This window comes from Erpetoichthys calabaricus, chromosome 4 (genome assembly GCF_900747795.2).
Source record: "Erpetoichthys calabaricus chromosome 4, fErpCal1.3, whole genome shotgun sequence".
Classification (NCBI taxonomy): Eukaryota; Metazoa; Chordata; class Cladistia; order Polypteriformes; family Polypteridae; genus Erpetoichthys; species Erpetoichthys calabaricus.
In genome coordinates, this window is record NC_041397.2 from 288725311 (window position 1) to 288742024 (window position 16714).

Consider the following 16714-nt stretch of genomic DNA (forward strand, 5'->3'; position numbering starts at 1 on the left):
GTTTGTTGCTTATTTTTGAAAGTCATATACTCTGGTTTGTCAACTTGAAAAATCCTTTAGATATTTATTTGATATTCTGATTAGCTGAATTTCTATAAACTCTTAGAACTAGAATTAAATATTAAAAGATGGGTTTATCTTTAATGTAATATTAATGAAGAAACTTTATGGTATTTCAAAGAGAACCACTGTTTTTATCACTTGAGGTTAAAATGCATAATTTAAATTATGTCAGTTTAAATATGAATAATTAAGATTTACAAGAAAAACAGCCTGCATTGAGCCTTAGGAAAAGTGCAGAGCCAAAATGAAAATATGTAGTGGGTAATAAGGATGTGAATTCCATAAAAAGTGTGATATTCCGTGTGGTCCAAATAAAAGCCACCCTCTGTCCCCTCACCATCACACTGATACGCCCTGCGGTGTTAAGCACCGTGTCAGCCTGGCTGAAGTTACACAAATCATGAAGCAATGTATCTTCCTTTCCAAGCCCTACTTTGTATACTTTGCTGAATTCATCTTCTTCTTCTGTGGACGTGTTCTCCTTCATCGCATTTCTAAACAAGATTACCAACAAGTTTGTATTTTTTGCCCTGTTAGTTTCACAGTGGGACTTTTGTATATTTAATAAGGAATATTTCCAAGCAGTTCTCGCACTAGTAGTCCTTTTAAGCACATTCTAATGTCCATCCATCTAATTACTTATCCCCACTAAGGCCATAAAGGCGTCAGTTGTGATTCTTGCAGTCCGTCTCCAGATGTTCTCAAACACTCGCACACACAAGTCAAGTCAGGTAAAAAAGGAGCGCCTGGCAGAAATGACCTCTCACTTCATATGGAAGCAATCAGGGTGTGCTTACTTTTTCACACATAACATTCCACATGAAATTAGTCATTCAAAATTAAGGAAGACTAGGAGATGAGGTTAAATCGAAGGACAAAAAAAGTTGTCTAAAAGAAAAGATCAATTTTACCAAAACCAAATACACAAGCTGAACTTTTATGCAAAGTCCAGACTCACTAATAGGACTAATTTGCTACTTAAATGCCAGAAAAATATTTTATTCACGAATCCAAACACATGGATGCCACAAGAGCTGAATGATGCATCGCTGCTGATCTTGTGATTAACGGCCAGCTGTGACAGCAATAAAAAAGATGGCCATGACCGAGAGGAAGCAAACACGAAATGAAAAGAACCAGTGATCAAAATACAAATCTTCAAAAAAAACTGCAACGTTAAAACAACAAAGCTAAAAATACAAAACGTTCAAAGAAATTAATTTTATAGATTTCAAAACTTCAGAATCCTAACATGTGACTTCTGCATACTGCATCATTGTTTTTTAAATAAATAATCACAAAGTAAAATTTCTTAACACTTTGAACACAAGGTATCTGATTGAGCCTGTTAAGGCGCGATGTACGAGAAAACTCGTATGTCAGCCACTGTGATTGCAGCCAACATGTTACCGCGTCTCAGTTACCTACTATAGTGCTGCCTTCTAATGGTTAGCCATATATTTTTTGTCTTTTGGTTGCTAAAGAAAATAGTGTTCTAAATAGACAGTGAGTAGTTATGTCTTTATGAGAAAGGTACAAAGCTGCTGATGTTTTGAAACAACTAGATTTGTTGACGATGAGTAATTTGACGATAATGACAATCAAATGGATGATGTGGAACGTGTAGGCTGTGCTAGTGGTGCAGACAGTGAAGTCATTTCTTCATCACAAGGCATCTGACTTGTCACAACTGTCAGGATAGCACTACATGGACATTCTGCCACCCACTAAGTACAAACAGTCACCAGCTACCAAATGCATTCTGTGGAACAAGCGTGGACGGCTTTTGTGGCGCATGTGTTTCTGTGTGGTGCCATGCTTCAGGTTCTGTCACATTTTTAGTAATACTGCTGAAGAAAATAAGGAAATTAACAGTTTTTTAAATTATTCATTAGGTTTATTTACATTTTAAGAGTTTTGACAATGTTACTGTTGATAATGAAACTGTTTTATCTAATAAATTTCTTTACATTTTTTGTGAGTTTTGATAGAGTTCATTATTTATCATATATGCATAGACCAATACTGCAGTATCCTGATAATAAATGGTCCACCAGTCAGTGTATTAAGCCTCGTTTATCAAATAAGGTTACATTTAGCTATTGTTTGGATTTGCTGAAACCAAGATGTTTGTTCATATATTCTTGGGACAACCATATTGTGTTATGCCAGTCCTGAGTATTCAAAGTGGCCTTGCTGGACGACAGCGTTGACCAGGTCCACCTGCTTTGGTCCTCTCTGAATTGGCTGCTGATGACACAATTAACAGCAATGAGGATGGTGTTAAAACAGACTAGATGTACGTCTAAAACCAGAAAACAAACCATGAGTAAAGCCAAAAAGATGGTTAAAAGCCTTTAATCAAAGAATGTGATGTCATCAGAACAAGACGCTAAGACCACTAAGACCCAGGAAGCTTTGAACATTAGGAGCACAAGACTGAGATTGTTTAAATATTTAATCCATAATCTAGGACACTCAACACTGCGTGACATTAAATAATGGAGTATCATGACATGATGCACAGTGAGTGATTCTTGGAAGCAACGCTGCCACGCATCGTAGCATTCCAGTACTAAAATGCTGCAAACTAGCAACATGACACACTTTAAAAGTATTTATATTTATTCCAAACTATTGTATTAATAAAAGATTAATACAATACACATACATAGGAATATTCCTTGTTTTGAAAGTGGCATGATGGCGGTGTATACGTCTGCTCATTCTTACTCACTTGGTCTGTAAGGTGAAGTAGAAAACTCTTTGATACAAAGCAGCTAGTTTGAAACGTGCATTTCACGCTGACACACCCAACAGTCATTGCCATGAAAACCACGGCAGTCTTTTTCATATATGGCTTAAAATAAAAAATCCGACAAGTTGTCTTCTACTTCTAGCAGCTCTAAAAATGTAAATGTATTGCTGGACTCAACAGTAATGATTGGTGTAGCTGCCGACATATATAAGGTGTTGTCAAGCACGGGTAAAACGCGTGTCGAAAGAATTCTCACAGTCCAAAAGTTTGTTTTAAAATATTTAGTGAAAGTTAAAAGAAAATAATCCACACAAGAATAAAAGAGAAAATAGTTACACACGTAGAATAAAAGGCAAAAAAAGGAAAAATGTATCTTCTATGAACTTAGCTTTTCTTGAAAAACTTTAGTTATTTCTGTACTTAAAAGTTCTTAATTTCTTCTTCTGTACGCCTTAAGCATACGGTACTTCACTTAAATAAACAAGTTTTCTTTACGTGTTACTTCACACATTCGAAGAGCCCGTAGGCCATCAAGCATGAGCACGAACACGTTTAAAAACCGTATGCCTCTACACCTTACACATGGCAAGGCTGTCACTAACTGAAGAATAATGCTTACTCCAAGCTGTTAGAAATGGCAAGAATATACCAATACAATTGTACTTATGGGGGTTATAGGAATCTCCTATAGATCATGCGATGTCATCTTATAAAGTATTCATAAATCTTATAGGATTAGGGAGATGGCTCTTACAATTGGTCTAAAATACAGTATGATATTATTTGAGGGGTCACATCATTACCACCCAGCCTTTGTTGTGGATTCCCTTTCTTTTAAATAAGAACATAAGAAGTAAAAACATACGACGTTTGATAAATGAGAAGAGACCATTCAGTCCGTCAAGCTTGTTTGTGTAGATCAGTCCTAAGCTGTCCCAATATCTCATCCAGATTCTTAATAAAGGTTGTGAAGGCTTCTACTTCAGCTCCATGTCTTGCTAGTTTGTTCCAGAGTCCTACAACTCTTTGTGTGATGAAGTGCTTCCTGGCTTTAGTCTTAATTGAACTTCCCCTTAATTTCCACTGATGTCCTCAAGTACGTGATTTTCCCTTTAAGTTGAAAGAATTCTGCTGAATCTACTTCATCAATACTTTTGAGGATTCTAAAGACCTGGATTAGGTCCCCATGCAGTTTCTTCTGCTGGAGAATAAAACAAATTTAATTCTCTGAGGCTGTCTGAGTAGGACAGGAGAGGCAGTTGCAATGTGTTTCTTTTTGTGTGGTGACCAGAACTGCACATAATACACCAGATGCAGTCTCACTAATGCATGAGCATTTTTATTCAATTTGCCTTTTTAATTGCTTCCACAAATTGCTCGGTTGATAAAAATGTTGTGCCAACATAAACCCCTACGTCCTTGTCAGAGGTTGCTTCCTGTGGGACAGTGTCTGCCATCTTGTGTTTGTATTTGACCTTCCTTTTGCCCAGGTGTAGCACTTTTCTACATTAAACTGCATTTTTCAATTGTTCGCCAGGTTCTGAAGTCTGTCCAAGTCTGTCTGTATTCCTTTTGATGCCTCCTTAGTGTTTGCCATTACCACTTTTAGTATTATCTGCGAATTTCACAAGTTTTTAAATCATATTGTAAGCAGTGTTATTAATATAAATCAGAAAAGACCCTTGAGGGACTCAGGGGATGACTTCACTCCATGTAGAGCGTTCTCCTCTTATCTATACTCTTTGTCTTTGGCCAGTTAACCAACTCAAGATCCAGTTTTTTAAGTTACTTCCGATGCCCACAACCTCTAGTGTTAGAATGAATCTTCAGTTTGGGATTAAGTCAAAGGCTGTTTGGAAGTCTAAGAAACTTATGTATTAGTGTAATTATTGTATACTTTACTTTTATCAACCATTGCAGTTGCCTGTTCAAAAAAATCTAAAAGATTGGCTTTGTAAGTTTTTCCTCTTATAAACCCATGCTATTTAGTATATTATTTTCATATAGTTATTTTTATAATTGCATGGCATAAAAGTTAGACTTATTGGTCCGTAATGACCAGGATTCTTTTTGTCTCCCTTCATGAATGTTGGAGTCACAGTTGCAGCTTTCCAGTCCTCTGGTACTTCTCCTTCCTCAAGTGTCGGCTCAAATATGCCTTCCAGTGGTTTTTAGATGTCATCATTCACTTCTTTTGGTACAACTGGTAAAATCCCATCAGGTCCAGAGGTTTTATTAGTCTTCTGTATTGAGGGCTGGAAGCACATCTGACTCTTCTATTTTAAAATCTGGAATATTTATTCATTTTCTTTGTTATTCCCTTCTCATTTTCTGTGGTTTCTCTTTTTGTATCCCTGAAGGTTCTTAAATTCTCTTTAAGTGTCTTTTTACTAGAATAGCACTTAAAAAATGCTTGCTGTTTTGCCTTCACTAGAATTTTTTTCTCTTTTGATCTTTCAAATGCCTTTTTTCTTTATCATTTTCTTTTTTGATCTTTTGCTGTAGTGTCCAGTACTCCTCTAAGTCAGATTTATTTGGCTGTTCTTTGAATTTTCTTGTACAGTGATCCTTTCAGTTTTACCTTTCTGTAATGTCTTTATTTATCCATTTTGGCCAGAGTTTTCGGAAAATGCTAATTTTGAGCCTGAATCAAAAGGTCTCTGAGGTGACACCACCTACCATTTATAGTTGAAGAGTTTTTACTTCTCCATTCTGTGTTTTCTAGATACGTCCTCATCCCCATGGAGCCTGCTTTGTGCAAATTCTAAGTCTTCATTTAGTGTATTCATATAGTGTATTTAGTGTAGTGTTCATTCTTCCATTTGTGTATCTTCAAAGATTATCTCAAATTTGACCATGTTGTCATCAGTGTTGCTTAGAGTATCGATGACTTCTGTTCAAAAACGTGAGATCAAGACAGACATCACGATATGTTGGGCTTGAAACAAACTGGGTGAGAAAAGAGTCGTTTGCCATCAATTCCAGTTGAGATCAATCGTGCAGTGGACATCTTTTATTTGACTGCTCTGAGGGAGCATTGATATGAACACTTCAACTCATTATGACAGTTCATTGAGTGAGATGAGCTCATAATGATTGAGGTCATTTGTAGAATACAGTTGGAAACAATAATGACAGCTTAAGAGTCTAAGAAAAACAAGTCTTCACACAATCTCATCGTCACCGTGTTGAGTTTTAGGAGGTTTTTGCTACATTGAATAGATAAAGAATACAAGACCTTCTCTGGGTGGTCAGCCTTACCCCACAGCTATGCTGTTATGATGTTTAATAAAGTTACAAATGCTTGTTTGAGTAGTGTGGGATATGGCTGGCCGTTCATCCTGGCCAATACCTCCAGGCCGCCAGATGGAACCCTACCTGCAACATGGAGGTACCCCGAATTCCAGCAGGGCCTCATGGACATTGGAGTTTTAATGCACAGCCCTACTGGATACCATGGGGGCCGCAAGGGGATGCTGCAGGGAGGCCCAGGGATTTTTATTTGCACTATAACCCAGAAGTACGTCCTAGTCACAGGGACAGAAGAAATGACCTACTTCCGGGATGGAGGAAAGGAGTTTTCACCTGACCCGGAAGTGTTAAGAGTCACATGGACTGAGGGACAGAAACACTTCCGGGTCAAGAAGTATGAAAGGACGATGGGAAACCCCAGCGGATTGAGCCAAGTTGGGAGGAAGGGTGACTGAGCTGCTGGGAGGTGTGGAGGATTATTGTTATTGTGAATTGTATCGGAATTATTGCATTATTGATTTATTATTGGAAAGAGGAGTGTAGGTGCTTTGTGCACACTATTATTATAATAAATAATAATTATTGGACTTTTATCTGGTGTCTGGTCTGAGGATTCAAGGGAGCGACAGCGCCCCCTATCTGTAACAGTAGATATTTAGTGGGGTTGGTTGTTCCTAAGGAGTCCTCCAAACTGATGTTTTCTTGATTGTGCGTCTGCTAAGCAAATAACCGTAAATGTAAATCTCGATATGCCCTGTTTTTCAAGTCAGGGGGAGTAGGCTGTATCTCCCCACCACTGCACCCAGAAGAAAGTGAGTTTTGAAGCATCTTGTATTTCCTTCTCCTGCTGTACTGCTGTACATCACACCAATGAACTCATTCCTCCTTTCTTTGTCTATTTTTCCTTTTAGACACCAGAGCAGGGAGCCTCGACTTCAATATATGCTGCCGTTGCACCAGACCTGGAGGGAACTGGAGGCTGCTATCTGTACAACGGGCAAAAGGTTAAGTCTGCAGACATAACGTATGACGAGCAGCTTCAACACCAGCTCTACCACCAAAGCTGTGACCTTGTACGAATTGCCGAGAGGAGCCGCTAAGATCACCAATCAGTTACATGTAACCAGTCCAACTCGATGTCAAAAATAGATCGACCAACTGCTTTTTCTAATCTTGATCAGTTCAAACAAGGGAGTAGCACCACTTTTACACTTTGGACCAGACAAGAAGATTTACCTGCACCACTGTAGTCAGTCATCATTTCAGATCATTTCAAGTAATTACTGGAACCTTCCTGAGAGTTTGCACTCCTTTGTGGGGCTAAAGCAACTGGATTATGAATTTGCAGTCCTTTCTTAAAGTGACAGCAGAAGCTTTGCCTTTGCACATGAATTGAAATTACATCACCACTAATTGTCATTTCTAAATGCTATCCCGGTCCAGCATCATGATAAATGTTTACACAGATGATATTTTCATATGATGTTCAATAGACTTTCTAAAAAAGAAAAAAAAATAATAGATGTTTTGTTTAATTCCATTTCCAAAGTGCTTTGAAGTTGCAGTTGTTGCCCCGTCACTTGGTATCCGTCAGCTATTTAAGAACATGCAAATATTATCAAGTGTGAGTGATGGATGTCTTTCTTTGTGGACGTCATAATGAAGCACTTTATAGAAACGATCTGAAGCTGGAGTGCATGCATGTGGCATGACTTCCATAGGGATGTATAAAAATCTTGGGCTAGTCGTGGGATTTGAATTTGAAAGGTTGTGATTTCATGTCCCAGACCACCCTGACAAGAAGTGTAATAGTGCCAACACATCCTGCAACTTCACATGCCAGCAATATGTCATGGGGTGACCTTGTCAGATTTTATAAGGATCCGATAGCCCCGATGCTCCCTTGACCACCAGGTGACCCTACCCAGGGACATTGCATTGCACTCCCGAAACCCAAAAACTGTCAGATTGATGGGGTCTGTGTTGTCTTTGCCCAAATAGTGGCTCCCTGGACTCACCACTCTCCAACTTGAGGTACATTGCCCCTTCAATTGGCATTTTCTACTTGCCAAACATGCCATCTGTGCAGGGTTCTCCATGACAAATAGACAGATTTAAGGTTACTAGAATTTTTTATTCAATAGCCGCATTATAGATATGAATACATTTAGATTCTGGAGAATGATTGCTCCAGTAAATAAAAGTAACAAATAAGAGCCAGAAGTCGTTAACCTGCAATTAAAAATTAAGCCAACAGATATAATCCACCTCCTGTACCTGAACCAAGGCATCAACAGTTAATAAGACGTAGCACAAGCAGCCTCTTCATTTATGTGCATATTATTCAAAGGACGCTTGATACTTTGGGCATGGTTGGTCTACAAGATGGCCTTATGGCCCACCACTAACTGGTAAGGGTTGATGCTGTCACTGTCTCTGCCCTTGCTCCCTGTTTTATGTTCTTTGAAATTACTTGTTGTTGACATATCATTTTAGATGTTTTAATCAGTGGACTTATCTGTGTACAATTAAATTCCTTTTGTTTGTTGGGATGATCTTTATTGTAAAGCTAGGCTGTTTCAGATCTGAGCTCTTAGAGACTGAATAATTAATCAGTCGAATCATTCGTTTAAATTAGAAATGTTATCACATAGCGTAGTACTCATTATGTTTCTAGCAATGCGTAATCTTACTGTGGGAGCGTGGGCAGGTGCCACGTCTTGCCAGTGGACATGTGGGTGACAGCGGTGGGATTTGAACAGACAATGCTAACACCATAACTTACTAGACACACATTACCTGCTAGACGAGACTCTGTGTTCTGCCCTCTTTTGCACTGTGACCAGATGAAGCTGTGAATTTGCGCAAATTTGCTTGAATTGCAGAAGCAAAAATAAATAATGTTCATACCATGTCATATTAAATTGAGTCTAATTGATTTATCACGAGTGCTGGTTAATGTTGACAGGATTCAGTTTCATATTTGTCATAGTGTTTGTTTTTTCTGCTGTTAGCTTCAAGTATTTTTCTTCTGCTGCCTCATTTCAAAATACTGAACTGCTGCGTGATTTACAGTTAATAATCATTTATACGTGATATGATCGATCAGTAGGGGTTCACCCAAGCAGCATGCAAAATCTCTGATGAGTGACTCCTAGCAGGCCTTGAGGGATTATTTTTAGTCTTTTCTCGCCCAAATAACACAAAAAAATAGTCACTTTTTCTTTATTCATTTAACTGATTTGGCTCCTTTCATTTTGGGCCACCATAGTAATACATTTTCTATTCAGACTTTCTAATAGCCTATGTTTGTTTAGTTGGGACCCCTGTGTGCTTTGAAAAATTACTGGGGTCTGTCTAGCTGATCGAACTGCCTTCCAGTCAAGTGTGAAGTGACCTTGTGTTTTTCAGTCCCCACCTTTATTATATTTTTTGAATAGAAGGAGCGGGCACCATGTCCATCAAGGCAGTGACTGGAATGAAAAGACCCTTGGAAAGTTATGGCTGCCTTCTGTGTTGTGCCTTTTTTGGGACACTTTATGGGCCCAACCTGAAAAGAGAGAACAGAACGTGAACTGAGGTACCCAGTGTTGTCTGTCCTTTACGCCATGTGCTCCCAGCCATAATGGGAAGGCAGGGCAAACTGTGCCAGTGAGAACAAACAAATTTAATTTGTACCCAAGGTGGACCCTCATTCAAGACTATTTTTGAATTAAATGAAATTTTACAGTCATTTTTCTTGCTTTTTAAACATTTTAAGCTCTTTATTTCTCTCTTCCTAATTAAATGTTAGGTGAAATTAGCAAGATCAACCAATGCCATTTTCACCTTTGTGTTTTCCTCCACATGTCTCTCTTTTTATTATATAGTAGGAAAGACAAGTGGACGATTAACTATCCACTTCACAAAAACTGTAAAGGTACATTTTACACCGGTAACAGGATCAGCAGGAAAGTGTTCTCCCCTAAACTGTATTTACTTTCAAGTTGAAAAGTTGGTTGGAATTACACCTGCAATCATCACAAGTTAAATGGGTAATCTTGATCTAAAGCAAGGGTTTCAATCTCCAGTCCTGCGGCCTCATGTATAAACGGTGCGTACGCACAGAAATGTTGCGTAAGAACGTTTCCACGTTCAAATTGCGATGTATAAAACCTAAACTTGGCGTAATGCCACACACATTTCCACGGTACCTCATACCCTGTTGTACGCAAGTTATCCGCTCGGTTTTGCAGACTGGCGGCACCTAGCGTCAAAGCAGTGCTACTGTTTCTGTGTGCTTTATCATTCTTTTTCAGATCCACGTCCCTGACGCAGCTTTAGAAATACACTGAAATTAACCGCATATTGTTTATTAGTTTAATGCATCTGATTGTAATTAACCAGTAACAATATAATGGTCCACGGAATGGTCAAACTATTCCAAATACCATAACTGCTTTAACGTTGGTATTTTCACTGCACCTTCTTCTTCTTCTTCCTTCAGCTGCTCCCGTTAGGAGTTGCCACAGTGGATCATCTTTTTCCATATTACTCTCACTGCACCACTCGGAGCAGCTGATCGGAAAGAGAATTATCGGAATACAGCATCAAGCACACACTGCCTCAGCCATGCTTCCTATTTGAACTGCTTCTCACACGGCAAACGCTTCAAACCTTTCCCATACAGACCTCGCGGTTCAGAAAGAGTTTCATCCCAAGAGCTCTAAATGCACTCAGTCAGTCCATCAACTGCTCCTTGTGGAACTGTTTGGACTTATAAGTACAATCACCTCACTGTAAACTTGCACTACAGTTATAATATTGCACAACCTGAGCCACTTTATAAAGTGCGTATTTACATATGATGACGATATCATTTTTAAGATGAAATGCAGCAAAATATGTTTATTATACAGATAAAAGCACTGTATGCTTCACTGGGACAGGCGTGAATGATAGAATAATTAAACATGTACTACGAAGATATTTCAATGTTCCTTAAAAGTTTTGAAGAATCGACGTTATAAGCTTACAGATGGCTTAACGTCTATTACAGAGTTGATTGTGTGGCGATCTGTTACTTGGAGAAAGAAAAGGAAGGACAGGAATTGGAGGTTAGTACGTTTGAATGAGACCATACTGCAGGGGCGGCCTTAGGCATGTGCAAACCGTGCACCTGCACAGGGCCGCCACGCCAATATATATTGAATATAAAACAGAAAGAGAAAATAACGACACAGCTAAAAACGCAGCGGCAAATTTCGGTAAAAGTTAAACGCTTCTGTCATGAGCACGAGGCGTCTATGCAGTGTCCACAACGGACGTGGCCATCCGCCATGCATAAGATACCATATTAACATTGGCGGGCGAAGGGGCCACCGATTCTTTCTCTGCCCAGGGCCGCCACGAGCCTAGAGCTGCCCCTGAGTACTGCTGCAATAAATTATTTCATCGAAGGTCGCGCACAATCACTGTGCCACCGTGTTCCCATGTTTAATAACGTGCTTTAACTCCTATCATCATGAAAATTATATCACGTATACATCTCAGTATTTTAGTTATTCAGAGAGCTGTAATACCACGAATGTAATGGATTCTGTGTCCTGTCGGAGGAAAAGAAAGAACGGAAGCACATAGTGATTCACACACATAGAGCACATAGAAGAACACATACAAAACAAAGCATTTAACGCACTACTTTAATTACAATGTGATTTGAGAAACTGGTTAATTAAACGATTTTAAGATGAAGTTTATGATGTTCTACTTTAATGACAAAATAAACTACGTGATTAAAGTGGAAATTTCGAGATTAAAGTTGACATTTTGTGTTTTTTCCCCCACTGTGTGCCTTTTTTTTCTCTGTACCCTAATAAGCTTTCATATGACACTCAGACGGTGGGCTATGAGTCGCCTTTTCACGCCGACTTTGATATGTGACAACTTCTTTTTTATTTCGGGCACTGTGTGACTTTGTGAACTTGAGCTTTAGAGTTTTTCCGACACGCTATGTCAGTCGATTAGCTTCCTTTTGTTGTTAATATCACTGTTTAAACCAACAAATAATACGTTTTTCTTTGCCTCCACTTGCTATTCGTTGAAATTCTTTCATTTTCCCTCTTGCTTTTGCCATTGTCTTTTCACAGAACACTGAGCTTAAGGGCTATTTACATTGCTTTGCATATTCAAAGAGGCGTAATTCTGGGAGGAGTTGGGGCGGGACAGCAGGCGCGTGCACGAGCGTTACTTTTCACGCTGATCAAGATTTATGTAGCGGAAGAATGTGGAAGTTTGCGTACGCACAGATTCCTGCATCTGGATTTTTCTGTGCGTAAGCACATTTCGGCTTTTGTGCTTACATCATGTTATATTGCGAATTCTACGCACGGCATTATGCATGAGGCCCCTGGAGAGCCGCTGTGGCTGCAGGTTTTCATTCTAACCATCTTCTTCATTAGTGACCAGTTTTTGCTGCTAATTAACTTCTTTTGCCTTAATTTTAATTAACTTGACTCAGGCCCCTTAGTTGTTTTTTTTTTCCTTAATTAGCAGCCAAACAATAATGAGACACAAAACAAGGTGCCACGTGACTAACTAACCTGTGCCTATCACACAATATGTGGAAATAAAGATAGGTGGAGTTCTCAGTAAGGTTGATCAACAGAAAATCAACAGTTTTGGAAATGTCTGCTGTGGCAGAATGAGAGTAGCCACAAGGTGTTGGAATTAAATAACAAGTTTAATTAACAGCAAGAATCGTTTGGTTGGAGTTTGAAGCCCCAATTTACCTGGTCATCTGTCAGCTCATTTCATGTTTCATTTCTGTTTGGCTACCATTTAATGATGAAAAGAATCAATTCAGAGGACTGAATCCTTACAAACAGACCTATTAAAATGAAGGGAAAAAGAGTTAATTAGCAGTGAAACCTGGTCACTGATTAGGAAAAGGGTTAGAATGAAAACCTGCAGCCACTGCGGCCCACCAGGACTGGAGTTCGACACCCCTGATCAAAAGTAACTAACGTAGTCTTACTTGATAGAACTGTCCATCGTGAGGTTTGTAATTCTGACAGACTAAATGTGGGCTTATCGATTTCCCTTTTCCCCAGCAATTGCCTTCAGCTCCTTCCCAGGAATTCTTGGGCCAACAGAAACATAACATTCCTCCATGGTGACCACATTGTTCACCCGAGCCTTCATGTGGGAGGCATCCACGGAGTAGGAGATCTGGTCAGTGTGGCCCCGAGATTACCGATGCACAGCATTTTCCAGGTAGTCTCTCAGATAATTCAGTTTATTTTTACTTGGGGATCTTCATGTGGATGTTTTCAGACACTGAAATGATTCATTTTTGGTTGCCTTTATCATCCACAAATTAAAAATGTCTTCAGTTTGACTACATTAATTAACATAAAAATAGTGCCATGTATGATTAACTAGGACAAAACAGGCATCATTGTGGTCATCAGTAGTGCAGCATCCCTATGTGTAGGATCCCAGTGTAGAATATAACATAACATTCAGAGAAAAAAAAAACGCAAACAAAAGAGAATATACCTCACATTAAAAAGGAAAATGTTTTTTTTCTTTTCAAGTAATCCATAATGTCACTGTTTCCCTTTCTCCATTTGCTAAAGACAATGTTTCCTTGATACCTTTGCTCTTTTCAGTGAAGTGAAAATACAAAATGTAGTCTTTCAGTTAAAAATTCTAAATATATCGTAATATAGTAAATACATACTAGCTAAATGTATGTGCAGTGATTGAATATTTTTAAAATGTTGTGTTCATGTGCTATGGGATAGATGAAAAATAAGAGACTCCCAATGGGAAACTCCCTTTATACAAAACAGTGCCATCTGAAGTAGCTGAGTTGTAACGTAATGTTGACCTCTTGTTCTCTTCAGTAGTATTAAAGACAAAATAATTACCAGGTTACCTAAAAGTGACATCATTGTTGCCAGTTTCTGTTTTGAACAATGTGATAAATACCTAGTTGTTTTGTTTGATTTTTATTTTTAGGAAACAAATCCATTTTATTTTCAATTGCTTTTTGTGAGAACTGCGTAGCAAGTCAACAGCAACCTTGCGTTTCTCACAAAACAGCTACTAGAAATTCACAACGAATTGGAACATGACACGTCACAAGTGATAATTGTTAAAATTCCCATGGCATGTGAATAAACATTAGATTTTATAAAAAAAATTCAACATTGTGCCTCAGAGTTTAATTCATGATAGTCACAGTCTTCTTTAACTCTTTCAGGGCTGATGTCCACTTTTGTCAAAAGGAGGAGTTGACGATGGTAGTCAACTGTAAATTGTGAAAAAAACAACTGTTATGTTTTAGTTGGACTCTCGTTGCCTGAAGGAAAGTTAGATTCATTGGTTTGACTGAGATTTCTTGCACTCGTGTGAGTAGCAAGGCACAAACAATGGTAAAAATGGGACTGACATCTGGCAAGAGATCAAAGCGGATGCGTAAATCAAAATACTCCGCAGACGACATTTTGCCTATTATCTCTGAACTGGACTATGACTTGTTGGACTCCGATATTGATACAAGTGATCGAAAACGAATGTGAGGTTCCAGGTTCAGCTGATTGGTCCCCAGCTGATCGTGGCACTGACAATGTTTCGCCAGGTAGGACTGCCACTTAGCAATGATAGGAAGTAGAAACCACATTGCAATACACTGCGACCATGATCGCTGCTGCAGCTGCCCCAGCCATGCGAAGACAGCCTGGCAGCAAGCCTGCCGCACATTCTTGGCAAACTGGCAGCCACAGCATGCAGCAACAGACGTTTTTTGTTGATTTGTGTGTGCAACCATTGCTTTTCAGAAACTGTTTTTTGGAAAAAATATTCAGCCCTCAAAGAGTTAAAACTAAAACCCACAAAAATATAAGAACATAAGAAATTTGACAAACAAGAAGAGACCATTCAGTCCATCAGGCTGGTTTGTGTAGCTAATAGCTAAACGGTCCCAGTATCTCATCCAGAGACTTCTTAAAGGTTTTCAATATTTCTGTTTTAACTACACGTCTCGGTAGTTTGTTTCAGATTCCTACAACATTTTGTATAAAGATGTGCTTCTTGGCTTCAGTCTTAAAATGTAATTCCCGTTAATCTGCACTGGTGATCTTGAGAACGTGATTCACCATTAAGTTGAAAGAATTCTGCGGGATCTACTTTATCAATGCCTTTGAGAATTCTGACGACCTGGATTAGGTCCCCAGGCAGTCTCCTCTGCTCGAAACTGAACAGGTTTAATTCTCTGGGTCTGTTGGAGTACAACATGTCCTTAAATCCTGGGATTCACTTGGTTGTCCTCCTCTGCAATTAGCCACCTAACTAACAGTATGTATTAGAAAGATCACACAACAATAGAACTGGACAAAACTAGTTCAATGGAGTTATCGTCACGTTACAGTATGTTAAACTACTCTGTATCTTTACACGTCTACATTATGTTGTTAATAATCAGTAAAGTTTGTGATTTGTACCTATAATCTTGTTACAGTGCTTTGAGCCTGCACTTAGTGATGAGCACTACACCAAAACAAACTGAATTGAATTCGCTTCTTCTCCACTTGTCTTGATAAACTTCACTAATATGGTTCTAGCTAAGGCACACAGCGGCAGGCCAAATGTTTTTAATCGTAATTCACATTAGGCATCCTCTTTTAGTGAGGTTTAAACATCCAGAGTGTGAACAGTTTTAACAAAAGTGTCTGTTTTAGGAAAGATGTGAGTGCAGAATTGGTTAATGGAGTCAGGACTATTGGGAGTATTTTGCACTTCAGTCAGTCAGAGCTAAAAAAAATCCACTATATGTTTAATTAGGACAAGCCAACCTTTGATGAATATTCATGACGGCCAAAGGGATTCTCAGTCATGGACTAAAATTTCATTCTCTAAAGAATTTGGAATAATGTTGTGAAGGCTTACAATCGTGTCTGGACAGCCAGATTCCTCTAATTGTTAAAAAGGCACTTTAATACAGAGAAAGAAGACATTGTGTCAGCTCTTATCTTTGTAGTACTTTAGTTCTACTATTATCTTTGATAATAACTTTTGAAAGAATGTACTTGAGCACTTTAGAGTCCCCAAAGGTGGTGTATGTGACAAACTGAAAGAGACACTGTAGAATAGTAATTAGAATCATTTGTACTGCTGATAAAGAGGCTGTACAGTATGCCTTGATACTCCCATAATATGATGCCATCTAAAGAACACACTTCAGATATCAGTCCATCCATCATTGATTAATTAATCCAGTTTAGGGTCACTGTGATTGGAGTATCAGCACCAGGCTCTTCGTAGGATCTGACTCAGGACAGGACCCCATGTGTGATTCAGTCTTTTCACAGTTAATTCAATTACATAGTCATTAAAAATAAAAACCAAACAAAATAACTAGGTATTTATCACATTGTTCAAAACAGAAACTGGCAACAGTGATGTCACTTTTAGGTAACCTGGTAATTATTTTGTCTTTAATATTACTGAAGAGAACAAGAGGTCAACATTACAGTATGTTACAACTCAGCTACTTCGGATGGCACTGTTTTGTAAATTGAAAATTGCTCCAGGGGTGCTGTACAATGGCAGACCCTTCACTCTGACCCCCAAAGGTTTTGCGAAAAGACAATTTCC

General features: G+C 38.7%; 1 protein-coding gene across 1 annotated transcript in view; it reads left to right on the top strand.

The window, feature by feature from the left end:
* The window catches only part of dhrsx (dehydrogenase/reductase (SDR family) X-linked), a 443758-nt gene extending 434761 nt beyond the window's left edge, over positions 1 to 8997 (top strand). Inside the window, exon 7 of the mRNA XM_028800889.2 lies at positions 6985 to 8997. Within this exon, the coding sequence (XP_028656722.1) occupies positions 6985 to 7173 (189 nt within the window). The 3' untranslated portion in view covers positions 7174 to 8997. The remainder of the gene's footprint in view (positions 1 to 6984) is intronic.
* Positions 8998 to 16714: the final 7717 nt, after the last annotated feature.